The sequence below is a fragment of the Apostichopus japonicus genome, chromosome 2 (assembly GCF_037975245.1).
Source record: "Apostichopus japonicus isolate 1M-3 chromosome 2, ASM3797524v1, whole genome shotgun sequence".
Lineage (NCBI taxonomy): Eukaryota > Metazoa > Echinodermata > Holothuroidea > Aspidochirotida > Stichopodidae > Apostichopus > Apostichopus japonicus.
In genome coordinates, this window is record NC_092562.1 from 4,113,566 (window position 1) to 4,125,850 (window position 12,285).

Consider the following 12,285-nt stretch of genomic DNA (forward strand, 5'->3'; position numbering starts at 1 on the left):
GAAACGTTTATATAGAAGCATTATTGGTCTGTGTATCGGTATGTGTTGTGAATGAGAAATTGGATTTTGTAGTTATAGATAATGTAGGTAAGTTTTAAAAAGAAAACCGGTAAAAAATTATAATGATAAAGGAAAGGAATCAAGCGACCCATCAAATTGTTTCGCGACCAACCTAAATGTGTTCGAGACCCATATATACTGAGTGACAACCCAAATAGTTTGAGTACCCTCAGTCTAAAATCTGATATCCGATGTTCAAACTATAGGGAAAGATGAATTTTCTTTTATTTCTCGCTGTTCAAAAGCAAAATTGATACTAACAGATCGTACATGTTCCATAATAGTCCAATTTTCATAAATTTTGACAGTTTTACACTGATGATTTCATAAAATTAGTTGTGCATTTTCATGTTGGCAACTCACATGCAACTAACTAAAGCTAAATAGCTAGAAGCAATATCTTTCTCAATACGGTATCGCTAAACCATGGATCCTTACCTCAGATATTTTTTGTTTAATCGTTAGTTTTAACACACATTTCCAGCGTAGAAGGTAGTATATGCCAGTTGGGAACTTTACCTATATGCTGTTGCCGTCTTGGCTTTAACGAATGAAGTGTGAAAGTCAGTTTTGTGACGTGCCACACCTTCATGTCATCTATACATTAGATCTGAGACTGACAAAAACATTTTAGTCTCTTTGAATTACCTGGAAAGGGGAAAAGGGAAATTGTTTTTCATACTTTAAATCATCACTTCGTGTAATAACCAGTGACTGTCGAGTCACTTGAAACATAAAATGTTACCAAGGCTTACTTTAGGACTAAAAGAGATTTAGTAAAATTTTCGAGAATAAATTGTAGAGATGTAGAGTAGTAATTCATGACGCTACTTTCAACAGGAACTAGGAAATGTCCATCATTCATTCATTAATTGCTTTCCGGAGTTTGATATTTCGAAACTTCAGACTTTGTTTAGCTTACAAGTAAACGGAAGGATGCGATCTCATTATAAGGTTCACCATGTTTCTTTTTCAATGTATTCCCCGATATATGAGAGCGAAAATGGGTGGTATAGTATGCACGGTTTAATTTGTTTCTTTCCCAGAGGTGATTTCCAATGGAAAGTACCGTAAATGAAAATAGGATCAGTTTGTAAAAATATTTTTTCTTCTTTTACATTCTTCTCTTTCTTCTCCTTCAGTTTTGATTATTCATTTAATAGGGTCCCTACATCGGTGGAAAGGGGGGGGGGGGTGCATGGTACCCAAAGTGTTCATATCAATGTTACCACGCAGTTGTAGTGGCGCTATCATAAAGCATAGGACAATTTCAACAACACTGAAAGAAGTATATGGATCATGTTACAGGGAACGCAACTTTGCTGGTGCATTGATGACTCTACTTTGCCTTTCATGGCGTACTGTTGACAACGGTGATCAACGTTGGACTTTTTGTCTATTACTAGTTTTAACAGTGTGGGTGTTACGTGATATTAGTGCGTAGCAAATACTGGTCCGTTGAAACCACTGTAAGAAGTAAATATTATGATCAACAACTCTTTGAATTCAGTGAAAAAGCGTGAAGCCTATGTGATAGTGTCTAAATATTATATACAAAAGAGTAAGATACTAACAACCAAATCGAAAGTTGTCATGTACCCTACGACTTTAACTTGGAAGGCAGTCCTACTTAATTACGTTGTTATCAATTAATAGGCTCTGGTACATCATCTAGCGTCAACTCATTAGTCGATTACTGATGATAGGCCTATGGGTCAATATTTGGTACTGATATTAGACGCGCGTGCATCTAAAAGACACGACAGCCTCAGTTTAAAGCCGATCGAACAACAGCTGAATACGACCCGACCGAACTCCACTGCATGCCGTGGTGATCTAGTTTTCGATAGTCTTCCAAATTCATAATCGTGCAACTGATCCCCAACACACTGAACAACTGATGTGCGCATACTGAACAACTGCAGTACATGTTCTCCGAATGAAAGGTACTCGCAGTTTAGCTTACGTGAAACATGACTTCTCTGTTGTACTGTTCTTAAAATCTGGGCAATTGTATCGTAGACCATCGCACATTGCTGGCTGTAGGTCTTGAAAACTTGACATGTTGAGTTTTACCAGACTGTAGCAGACGCCACTTAAACTGGTGAATTCTTGATTAAAGTCATAGTTTTAACCCACACTGCCCGCTATCCATGATTTTGACACGTCGCCGTGGCTGAGATGAGTCGGGCAGTGTGAGGCTGCCGTATTTAAGAGCTTTTCTTGTGTGTATATTTTGTTATACCCAATTGTAGCAGACGCCACTTAAACTGGTGAATTCTTGATTAAAGTCATAGTTTTAACCCACACTGCCCGCTATCCATGATTTTGACACGTCGCCGTGATTGAGATGAGTCGGGCAGTGTGAGGCTGCCGTATTTAAGAGCTTTTCTTGTGTGTATATTTTGTTTGTACTTTACCGTAATTTATTCAAAATGATCCAATTAACACTTGAACCAATGACTTAGACCAAAATCAGCAATTGATCACACTCAGATAACCTGCTACAGATTAATAATGATTACATTCGGTTATGAACATTTTGTCGCAGAGACTCTTATTTCATATAAGTATTAATCACTCGTATATATAAAAAAAATTATAATAATAAACTTTCCAAAAAATCTGTTAAATTTAAAACACTAAATTCATTTAGTTCTTTAAAAAAAAGCAAACATTCCAATAGTCAAGCTACCGGCAAAGATCTACGTTGATTTTGAATTTTTAGTACAAAATTACATTGAAAACGTAGTACAACCAACATAAAGGTTTCTCAAATACTGCGAGATTTGTCATGGTCTCAAATGCGCATGCGCACATCTAAAGCATAAAATCCATGTCGCTCAACAGGAATCGAGTGAGGGTTGTGTAAAATTATTGTTTATCTATATCTGTGGTATATTTGGATCTTTAGTAGCCTATATCAAAATCAACTTAAATGCGAATGCGTTATGTTGAAGAACTTGAATATTTTATTACGCCTGTATTCAACTGTTGTGTAACTTGGCAATCAGTTATACCTAAGTATCAAAATGACGTTTATTTCAAATATTACTTCTGAGCTGAAATATTTACGAGTGAAAAATTCAAGGGGAAAAGGTAAACCTGTTTTTCGTTTGAAAGAGGAAATAGTTTTATGACGAAAGCAAAATTGAAACCCTGCTTGGATATTTAACCTATATATATATGCTCTCTATATAACTCTATATGTATCATATCTCTAAGGAAAGGGATGATGTTACATGTCTATTTACTAACAACTTACTATATCGAATATCAGTAAAGAATAAAAGCAAAAATGAAACTTTAGAAGTCGCGTGATGCATTCTAAAGCTTATTTAGACTATATAGTTGGTCTACAATTATATTTTAATGTAAGGATGTGGTAATATTGAATTGAAGTATTGTGTAATGCTGGAATGAAGTGTACACCAGTAACCCTAGTTGCATCAGCCATACTTACGGCGTCCTGGACCCAATAGCTATAGGGAGTGGTCTAATGTCCAATCGACTGTTTTTTAAAAACACCTATACTGAACGTTTTATCCCGACTGGTGATGAAAATGGGGCAGTGCCGCCCTCCACGGCTTGCGCATACGACTGAAAATGACGTAACACTTATAATCATATCCAAAAGTATCCGCTTATTGGTTCTTACAGCATATTTTGCGATACAGCCACAAGCAATTTTCTCTGATCGCATTTCGAATTCTTGGATTTAGTAGGGAGTATATCACAGGATCCAACGCTGAGTTTGAATATCCTAACCACATAGAGAATACACCGATAGCGTGGGCGTAGTCCGTACCTTCTACAATCACGTGGACGAAATAATATGGCGCCCAACAAACCGTGGTAGTCAGGATAAGCAACCCTCCTGTAAGCAAAACAAAACCCACAAGTGCAAACATATAAACATAATTTTACAGTGATTAATATATAGGAACAACAGTAAATGGTACAGGCCTATATGAAATTATGACATTGAAAGAAATAGACATATTTCATATTTTAACTGGATTCCATCAACTCAGATTGATGGTAAACAAATTCCGAAAATTGTAAAAAAATAATTTTCTTTAAACAAAATAAGAAAAAGCAATCTTAAATGTATTCTATTGGTAAATGATTAAAAGACACAGCCTGTATACCGAATGGCTTAACCGAGGATGCAGACTCGTCGCTTCTGGATACTCTACGCGTCATTATAGTTTGTATGCAGTATATACACAGCATTAAAGAACAATACAAGATTTTGGACTTGCGAATGACGTGGATACGACGCATCTTTATTCCTGAGAAAGATACTTGTTGTTTATTCACAGTGAGTTTGTTGAAAAATGCAACCCAATGGCATATAACATGCTAGTCGATCGATGAATGAAGTCATTGCCCGGGCCTAGTTTGGCTGATAAGTGCGATCATTTGGTTTAAATGACGGGAATCATCACTTGGGGCCCATGGACATTTGATGGGGACGGGGAGGGGGGCTGGAGAAGGATATCCTGGATTGAATTTACATTCACTTTTGTTTAATGGTAACCACATAGAACAAAGGAATACCATGAAAATACTGCAGCCAAACGTGTCACACTTTCAATTGATTTCACATTTATATATGATGTTTGTCGGAATTTGCACTATAGATAACAATTTTGCACTATGAGAATTAACAATTGATACAGCTATAATTAACGAAAAATTTAATAAAAATATAGGAAAAAATGTCAATAACATGATTAAAAAATCAAAGTAATCATCATAATAAGTCTCAAAATAATATTTTCAAAACATGAGAATGAATTTGTAACTACTACAAAGAAAACAAAAATCATCATCAACATTCGGTCAACTTTACCTGTCAATGCAACTCGTTTGTCCGTGCCCAATTTAGTATTCGTCATACTTCGTCCATGGTTTGTTAAAGAACGGTTGCCGCCATCAACCGTCTTATGCCTATCAATATCTGCAGTTTCTTCAGCATTGCGGTATAATGTATTTCCCTCAACAACTTTACAGTTCATCGCGATATCCAGACTGGAAATCACGTGGTCGTCTCCCACCGTTTCTGCGATGTTACCAATGTTGTCGGATGGACAGTTATCATGTCTTACATCCGCTCTGTCATCTGCGTCGCGTCGGGAGAAGGTGGTTGTCGCGGTTACTATCTTCTTCGACGATATGTCGTCCACTTGATTGTACTCATTGATGTGAGCATTTGCATCGTCCATACCGGAATCCGCACCATTCATTTGGTCATGGACAGACACTGCAATGTGAACCAGTGCGTCATCTCCCCTTTCACTATCTGGACATTGGTTAACTGACCTTGCTCGATTATTTTCGGTTTCTACTTCTAATGTTGGAGTCAGGATACCGCAGTTATTTCCACCTTGCACACGCTTCGGTTCCATACATTTTGTATGCTTAAACTGTTTCACCTGGCCTTCCCTTTTTCTTATTTCTCGAATAATTAAGATATAACTTACTACCATAACCGGCACCGTGACACCGTACAACAGTACAACACATACAATGTTGAAAATATCGGAACCCTTCCAATCGGGCGAACAGTGATGTGTATCAAAATTGTACTTGCCCACCGCAGAAAAGTTTGCGTATGTGGTAGGGCCAGCTATCATGGCAGAATACACCCATGAGCAGGTGATCATTATGACAGCATGCACCCTTCGAATTCTTATTTTATGTGCGAAGACTATTCCAATACATCGGTTCACAGCAATGAGTGTTACACCGGAAAAGTTCCCGTACAGAGCGAACAAGGCCATGAAACAATTGAACTAGATTCAGGGAGAAGAAAAAGAGGAAAGCATGAAATTCCATAACCCAATACAAATATAAATGGCACCAAACTTGATACACGGGAAAAAAGGCAACGTTGGCCACTGTTTTTCTTGCTCTCTGTAAAGTTTAAAACAATTACAAGTAATTTGTATGTGTTTATAGAGGAATGGATAAACTTGGCATAATGCCGGATACAATACGGTTTGAAAATATGTAATGGGTATCTAAAAGAACTAAGAATTTAAGAAACCACGAACTTGGCTAGTGATGTGTACTATTACCTATTACCTTTAAGAAGAGAAGTTCACTCAACTTGCACTGCTGCAAAATTGAGAAGTTACTTTAGAGAGTGTCCTCACTCACCCCCTTCCTTTCCTACCCTTTCCAACCACAATTCCCTGAATCTGCGCTCCTAGTTTAGTCGAAGTCTGTCTTTGTTTAAGGGTAAAGAATCTAAAGAGGAACCTTCTTGGACACGGTATGAATGTGAATTTTTCTCTCTGAAGTCAAGAACGTAAAACGCCACATTAGTTCAATGAATTTCATTTTGATACTACTAGTTGACGCACAATTCATTACTGTATATTCAGTGTCCCAAAAAATGAAAGTATTTGTCTGTACATGTTGTTATAACTTACCCTACAGAAACCACCGTAGCTCAGCAAATATCCTTCATGGAATAAATCCGCTAGGCTAAACGACATACTGAAGAAGCATACAACCAGGTCCATAATGCACAAGTTAACCACAAATGCATTGTGCAGATTTTGACGTAGGCTCCGAACACGTAATATGGTTAATATAGTAGTAAAGTTACCAATCAGCGCAAGGGCCATAATCAGGATCAATGAAAGTGCCTCAAAGAAAGCAGCAACTGCACTGCCTCTGTGTTGAGGATCTGTACCACTTTCATATGCCGAAGACATTTGGAAATTTTTTGATATACTTGACGATAACGATGAAAACTGAACTCACAACAAGCTCACTGTAACAGATGATACATTAGATCTTAAAAATCTAGAAAGTAACTGGTGACACAGTTGCTTCTGTCCATCCATTTTAAGTACACGAATGCATAACAGAAGCTGAATCACCGTTCAGGAAGACATTAAATGTACCGGCAACTAATGATATCCAAAGAAAGTATAGTCCCGAGTTAGTCCTAGGACAAAAATAGTGGAAACGTAATTCGTTATTTAACGTAATCCAAAGTCCTGTCAATATTTCGTTAACGGCACCAACAGGAAAAAAAAACAACATCAAATTAAGGTGAAGTGTTCATGCCAGACTATATACAATATGCATATTTCCTGTTAGAACTATAGTCCAAGCTACATAAAACATATATGTACATGGAAAGCAATTTACATTGAAACAAAACCGGTGCATAGTATAAACCACTATTGCATAAATTGCAGCAATTGGAACGTGAAGAGAATTGCAACAGTCAAAATCCGACTAGCCTCAGTCATTACTAGATTTCATATTACTTGCAATAATGGGGAAATTGTACCTTTGGAAATTTATCATTGATATTAACAGCTTTACAAATGTACGCCACGGTTAATTACATTTGTCAGTGGGCTAGAAACATAATGGAAATTAAATTTTGACACAACTCGATCAAAATATCCTCTATATCCGAGAAACGGCCTAGTGGTGAGGACTTCATTAGCGTTTGTGACACTTGAGGTAAGTGGTCTGTGTGTTTTAAAATAAATAAAACCTCTTCAAAAATGCATTAGGTGATTGGAAAAGGTAGGGATCTTTCCTCTATTAATGAAAATATTATTATTATTATGTTGCTTATTGTAAAGTCTGTTTTTAATCAGCACTGACCTAGCAAATCGATCCATTTCGTTGATTGAGTGTCTCCTTACATACTTTTTTCCCCTACTAGGTTACTTCTAAGATTTCGGTTTGGTGTTAGATGAGCTTCATATAGTATGCATTGCCTCCTGTTTCATATATTTGACACGAACTGTTAGATTAATTCCGTTACTATCTGCTTAGCGAAATTAATGACCAAATGTCAAATTCGATAATTTTTCTACAGATGCCCATAACCGGTCATCACGAAGTAGAAATATATATTATAGACTACGTGTACATACCATTATTATTTCTTTCATTAACATGACCATACAAACATAAAGGAGGTACAAAGAAATACGTTGCATTTGTTGCTCCGTATTCGTAAGTGGAATATAGCTCAGTGAAAACCCCCTCTCTCTGCCCTAAAATTTGCTCTAGATGGTATCGAAACTTATCCTGTTTCTATTGCTAAAATAAACACATGGCTACGTCATTTTAGAAAGTTTAGAATGTTACATACAAACATATAATCATAACCAATATTGAACACCAGTTCCATTTGTTAATCGATTGTTTCGGTTATTATTCCTAGTAAGCATCAGTCCCTTGTAAATAATAGATTTGCAAATGAAATGAAATAAAAGATTAAATTAATAATACAAAGCCTCGACATGGCCTACGAAAGTGGAAGGAAGTATACAACGGTATTAGATGTCAATTTAATTCGCTGCACTTTGTATACTTTCTTAGTTTGTAAAATTCCGTGTACAATTAATTAATGAGGAAATGTTCGTAAAACTTTTAAAGCAAGTGCCTTTATGAGATACTCGATATGCAGCCTGCAGAGTAATCTGTAAACCGGTAAAATCCATCGCATGTTTCCGATGTTCATGCAGATTTGACGCTTAAACAAAATGCCTTACTGTTCCATCATCAAAGTATTATTGGAGATTTCCATTAACGCAATGCTCGTGTCGAAAGGCAAAAGTCTGTAAAGCTCTCCCAAGCATGCAATGTCAATGTCCTGTGTTGCAACTGTACCTAATCCTTTCGAAAATGCATTTGTAGCTTCTGACCAATGCGGTGTGCAAGCCACGGTTAAACATGGAGTAGATAAGCGGATCTATTGCACTGTTAGCATGCGATAGAAAACGGCAGATGATCCAGACATGATGGCTTGGATTAACTTTATCAGATAAGCACATTGTTATCTTCAATATGTTGTACGGGGTCCAGCATACTAAAGTAGTGATGATGACCAAAGCACCTGTGAATAATAAAATAGGAAAAAAAACAACCTCTATATTTGTTTTGGCGTGCAGAGAGCAGAATTTTTTAATTAAGCTTGGGGGGGGGGGGCTGGGAGGGTTCAATGAAAAGTTTATTAAATAAAGTTGACCAACTAACGTGTAGAAGAAAAAAATGCAAGTAATGTCTCAGTTTTGGAGCAAACCATGAACCTTGCTGCTTCATGTTAAGAGGTAAGCCTCCATTCACAAATTGAAGAGATCAAGGAGAACGCTTACCTGCAATTGCCACCAGTTTATCCGCTCCTAACACTGATCTCAATTTTTGGTCTCTCTTCTGAACAGTGCTCTTACTTTTGACCTTTGACCTCTTGGAAGTGAAACTTGGAGGGTCCATCGTCGACCCAGCTCTTCGAAGAGTGTAGCAAATCTCTTGGTATTCTTTTTCATATTGATCCCAATTATTGATAAACACTCCTTCACTTTTGTCAGCTGAACTTTCATTTTTGGGTGCTGCCTTATCCTCTATCTGAAAAACTTGAGAGGATGATATTTCGGGATCCTCTTGAATACCGCGATTGGATTCTCGTCCTGTCAGTCTCCTTATACTGCTTCTAACTCTTCGTCGAAAAGTGTCGATTTTGCTTTGTGATTTTCGTATCTCTATTGCAATACTCCCGTAACAATAAATCATTACCGGTACAACGATGATGTAAGGGATTAAACTTTTAGCCAGCAGCACATAACAATTTGAATTCTCTGCGGCATTTACCGTACAGCTATAAGTGTTTTCGTCATACACTGGTTTGGATGACAATGCTACTGTCAGTGAAGTCACTGCTATCGCAGTCGAACATGACACCGCAATCATAACATAGGAGTGCTTGACTGTGATATGTAATCTATTTGATTGGACGACAAGAAAATACCGATGGACGGCAATCATAATGATGGCGCCAAAATTCCCAATGTAAAATACGCTCGAGAGTAATACAGTGAGCTGTGGGTTTAACAGATAGTGAAAAGATTAAAAAGAAATCAGTCATTTAGAAATGGAATGAGACTAATAAACATATCAAACTACACACTGATCATGTTATCCTATACTGAATACATACAGCATTGATTATGGGAGCTAATTCAGTTTCGTTTATCCATGTTCTAAACCGAAGTAATTCAGTTAACTACGTTAGTATTGATGTGTTTGGAAGAAAGTAAGGTGTACTGAAACCTATATTGATCATCTAAGGACTTTAAATTTCTATGTCTTCCTCTGTAGATATTCTTAAACAGCAAAGACTGATGCATGTGCAATACTATTGGTATATCGTACAATGAGTTTATGTATGTTAATTCATATACCCTTGTGAAAGAGGTTTTGTTAGAGAACAGTCGTTGACCTGTGACACATTACAAGGTAACAACGCTTATAGTTAAAAGACAGTCTTTGGATTTGTCGCTGACCAAATTTGCATATTTGGATCAACTTTTGCATATCCTCTGAAATTACATATACATTTCGACTCTAACCAATTCAGCGAAGAACCGCTAATATTATTTCTCAATTTCACTTGTTCTAATTGATTAGAGGACACTATTACCTGGTACTGATTAGAGTTCCTTTATGAAGGAACTCTAGTACTGATACTGAAGAGTATGGCAATCACAGACTCTATGTCTCTACATGTCTAGTGGACCACATGTGTGTCTAAAGATATACATTGGCCATGATTGGCTCTTAAGTCTATATGTGATTGTGGAGAAATATTTTACGCCATTTTTGGAAGCTATAAATCTATGTTGACACTATACATGGCGGAAACATTTTCAGTGGGAAGTTGCAAAACATATGCTATGTCCATGTGTATAATTGATGAGAGACGATTTACAAATACATGAGAGCTTTCATTATACTCTTCTCGAATAAGAAATACTCTCGTTTAGTATTGTTGACAAATGAATTTCTATATGTTTTGATCAGATTAGGCAAGAAAAGGGGTACTTACGGTACAAAGGAAGCTGCTTTCTTGAAGTAAGTGTCCGTTATTGAGAATAGCGAAAAACGTCACCAGTGTGACACATAACGAAGTTCCCAAATCGCACACTGCTAAATTGAAAATTAACAGATTGTGTCCATTTCGACGGAGACTTTTATCATGCCATATGACGATGATAACTGATAAATTGGCAATTATCGCTGCTAGCATAATTACAAATACCGATATTGATTCCAAGGCCTTCAACAACGGCGAATGCAAATCACTCGGCCCTGTGGTACTACTTGAAGCTGTGGCTTCCGTGCTGAACTGGTTTAATTCCGAAAAAGGAAAATGTGTTGAATTCATTGTTACCGACATTGTGGTTGGTTATTGATCCTTGTTAATGAACGAAGTATGATTTTTTTCCCTTAAAATTCACTTCCTTTGTACATATGTACTTCAGTCTACACTTTATTGTGTCCGCATATAATGTCAGACTAGTTACAAAGGTTCATGCTAAATGATATATATTTTCCGTACGAAACGAGGTTTTATTTAAACGCTTGTGATCTGTATATTACAAAACGAGTATGTACAACAAAAACTGATTATTCTATTGTCTATTGACAGTTTGTTTCTTCTTCACTCGGCGAATGGCTCTCCATATCGAGTATAGTTATAGTTACTTCCTCCTTTTGTTTACAACCTGAAAGTGAAAACAGCTTAAAACCCTAAATGATGAATGCGTCGTATCACTACAACACCGAGGTTGATACGAAGAGCATTGTATTTGTTGTCTTAATCATTGAAGAGACAATTTCCTTCAGAAGCCATTATCATTTTCATTTTCCTTCTTTTACCAGGACTTTCGAGTCGAATGATCAATTACACATTTGTACTGAATTTTTCATATATATATATATATATATATATATATATATATATATATATATATATATATATATATATATATATATATATATATATATATATTTGATATGCCTTTGATATGTGGCTGGCTACAAATGCAAGTTAACTGACATTTAATGACCAAGAATATGGTTATTTTGATGTTTCGACGTTACAACAGGCGTTGATATCATGACGAAGCAATCCGATACATTCAAGAGCAAACACATTATTTAACCTATAGACAACGCACAGAAGTATCAAATCCAGACATAGGCCTGGCATATACCTAGTATGAAGTAAATAGCTTAATATGTATGTTAATATGTAGCCTAAATTATAGTGTGTATAGTGTACACATAGCCTGTGTACGACTATACTATATAATATATGGCTTTTAGTTTCAAGCTTATTATGTAGTTCTAGCTTATTATGCAAAAATGGAACGATTTTGCCATGCATTTTCTCTT

General features: G+C 36.5%; 1 protein-coding gene across 1 annotated transcript; it reads right to left on the reverse strand.

Moving 5' to 3' along the window:
• Nucleotides 1-271: 271 nt before the first annotated feature.
• LOC139976000 (uncharacterized) lies at nt 272-12,264 on the reverse strand. Its single transcript, XM_071984344.1, has 6 exons — nt 10,934-12,264; nt 9,207-9,927; nt 8,700-8,947; nt 6,504-6,830; nt 4,919-5,861; nt 272-3,937 (listed from the first exon to the last, which is right to left on the reverse strand). The coding sequence occupies exons 1-6, from the start codon at nt 11,282-11,284 to the stop codon at nt 3,705-3,707; spliced, it is 2,823 nt and encodes a 940-aa protein (XP_071840445.1). The 5' UTR covers nt 11,285-12,264; the 3' UTR covers nt 272-3,704.
• Nucleotides 12,265-12,285: the final 21 nt, after the last annotated feature.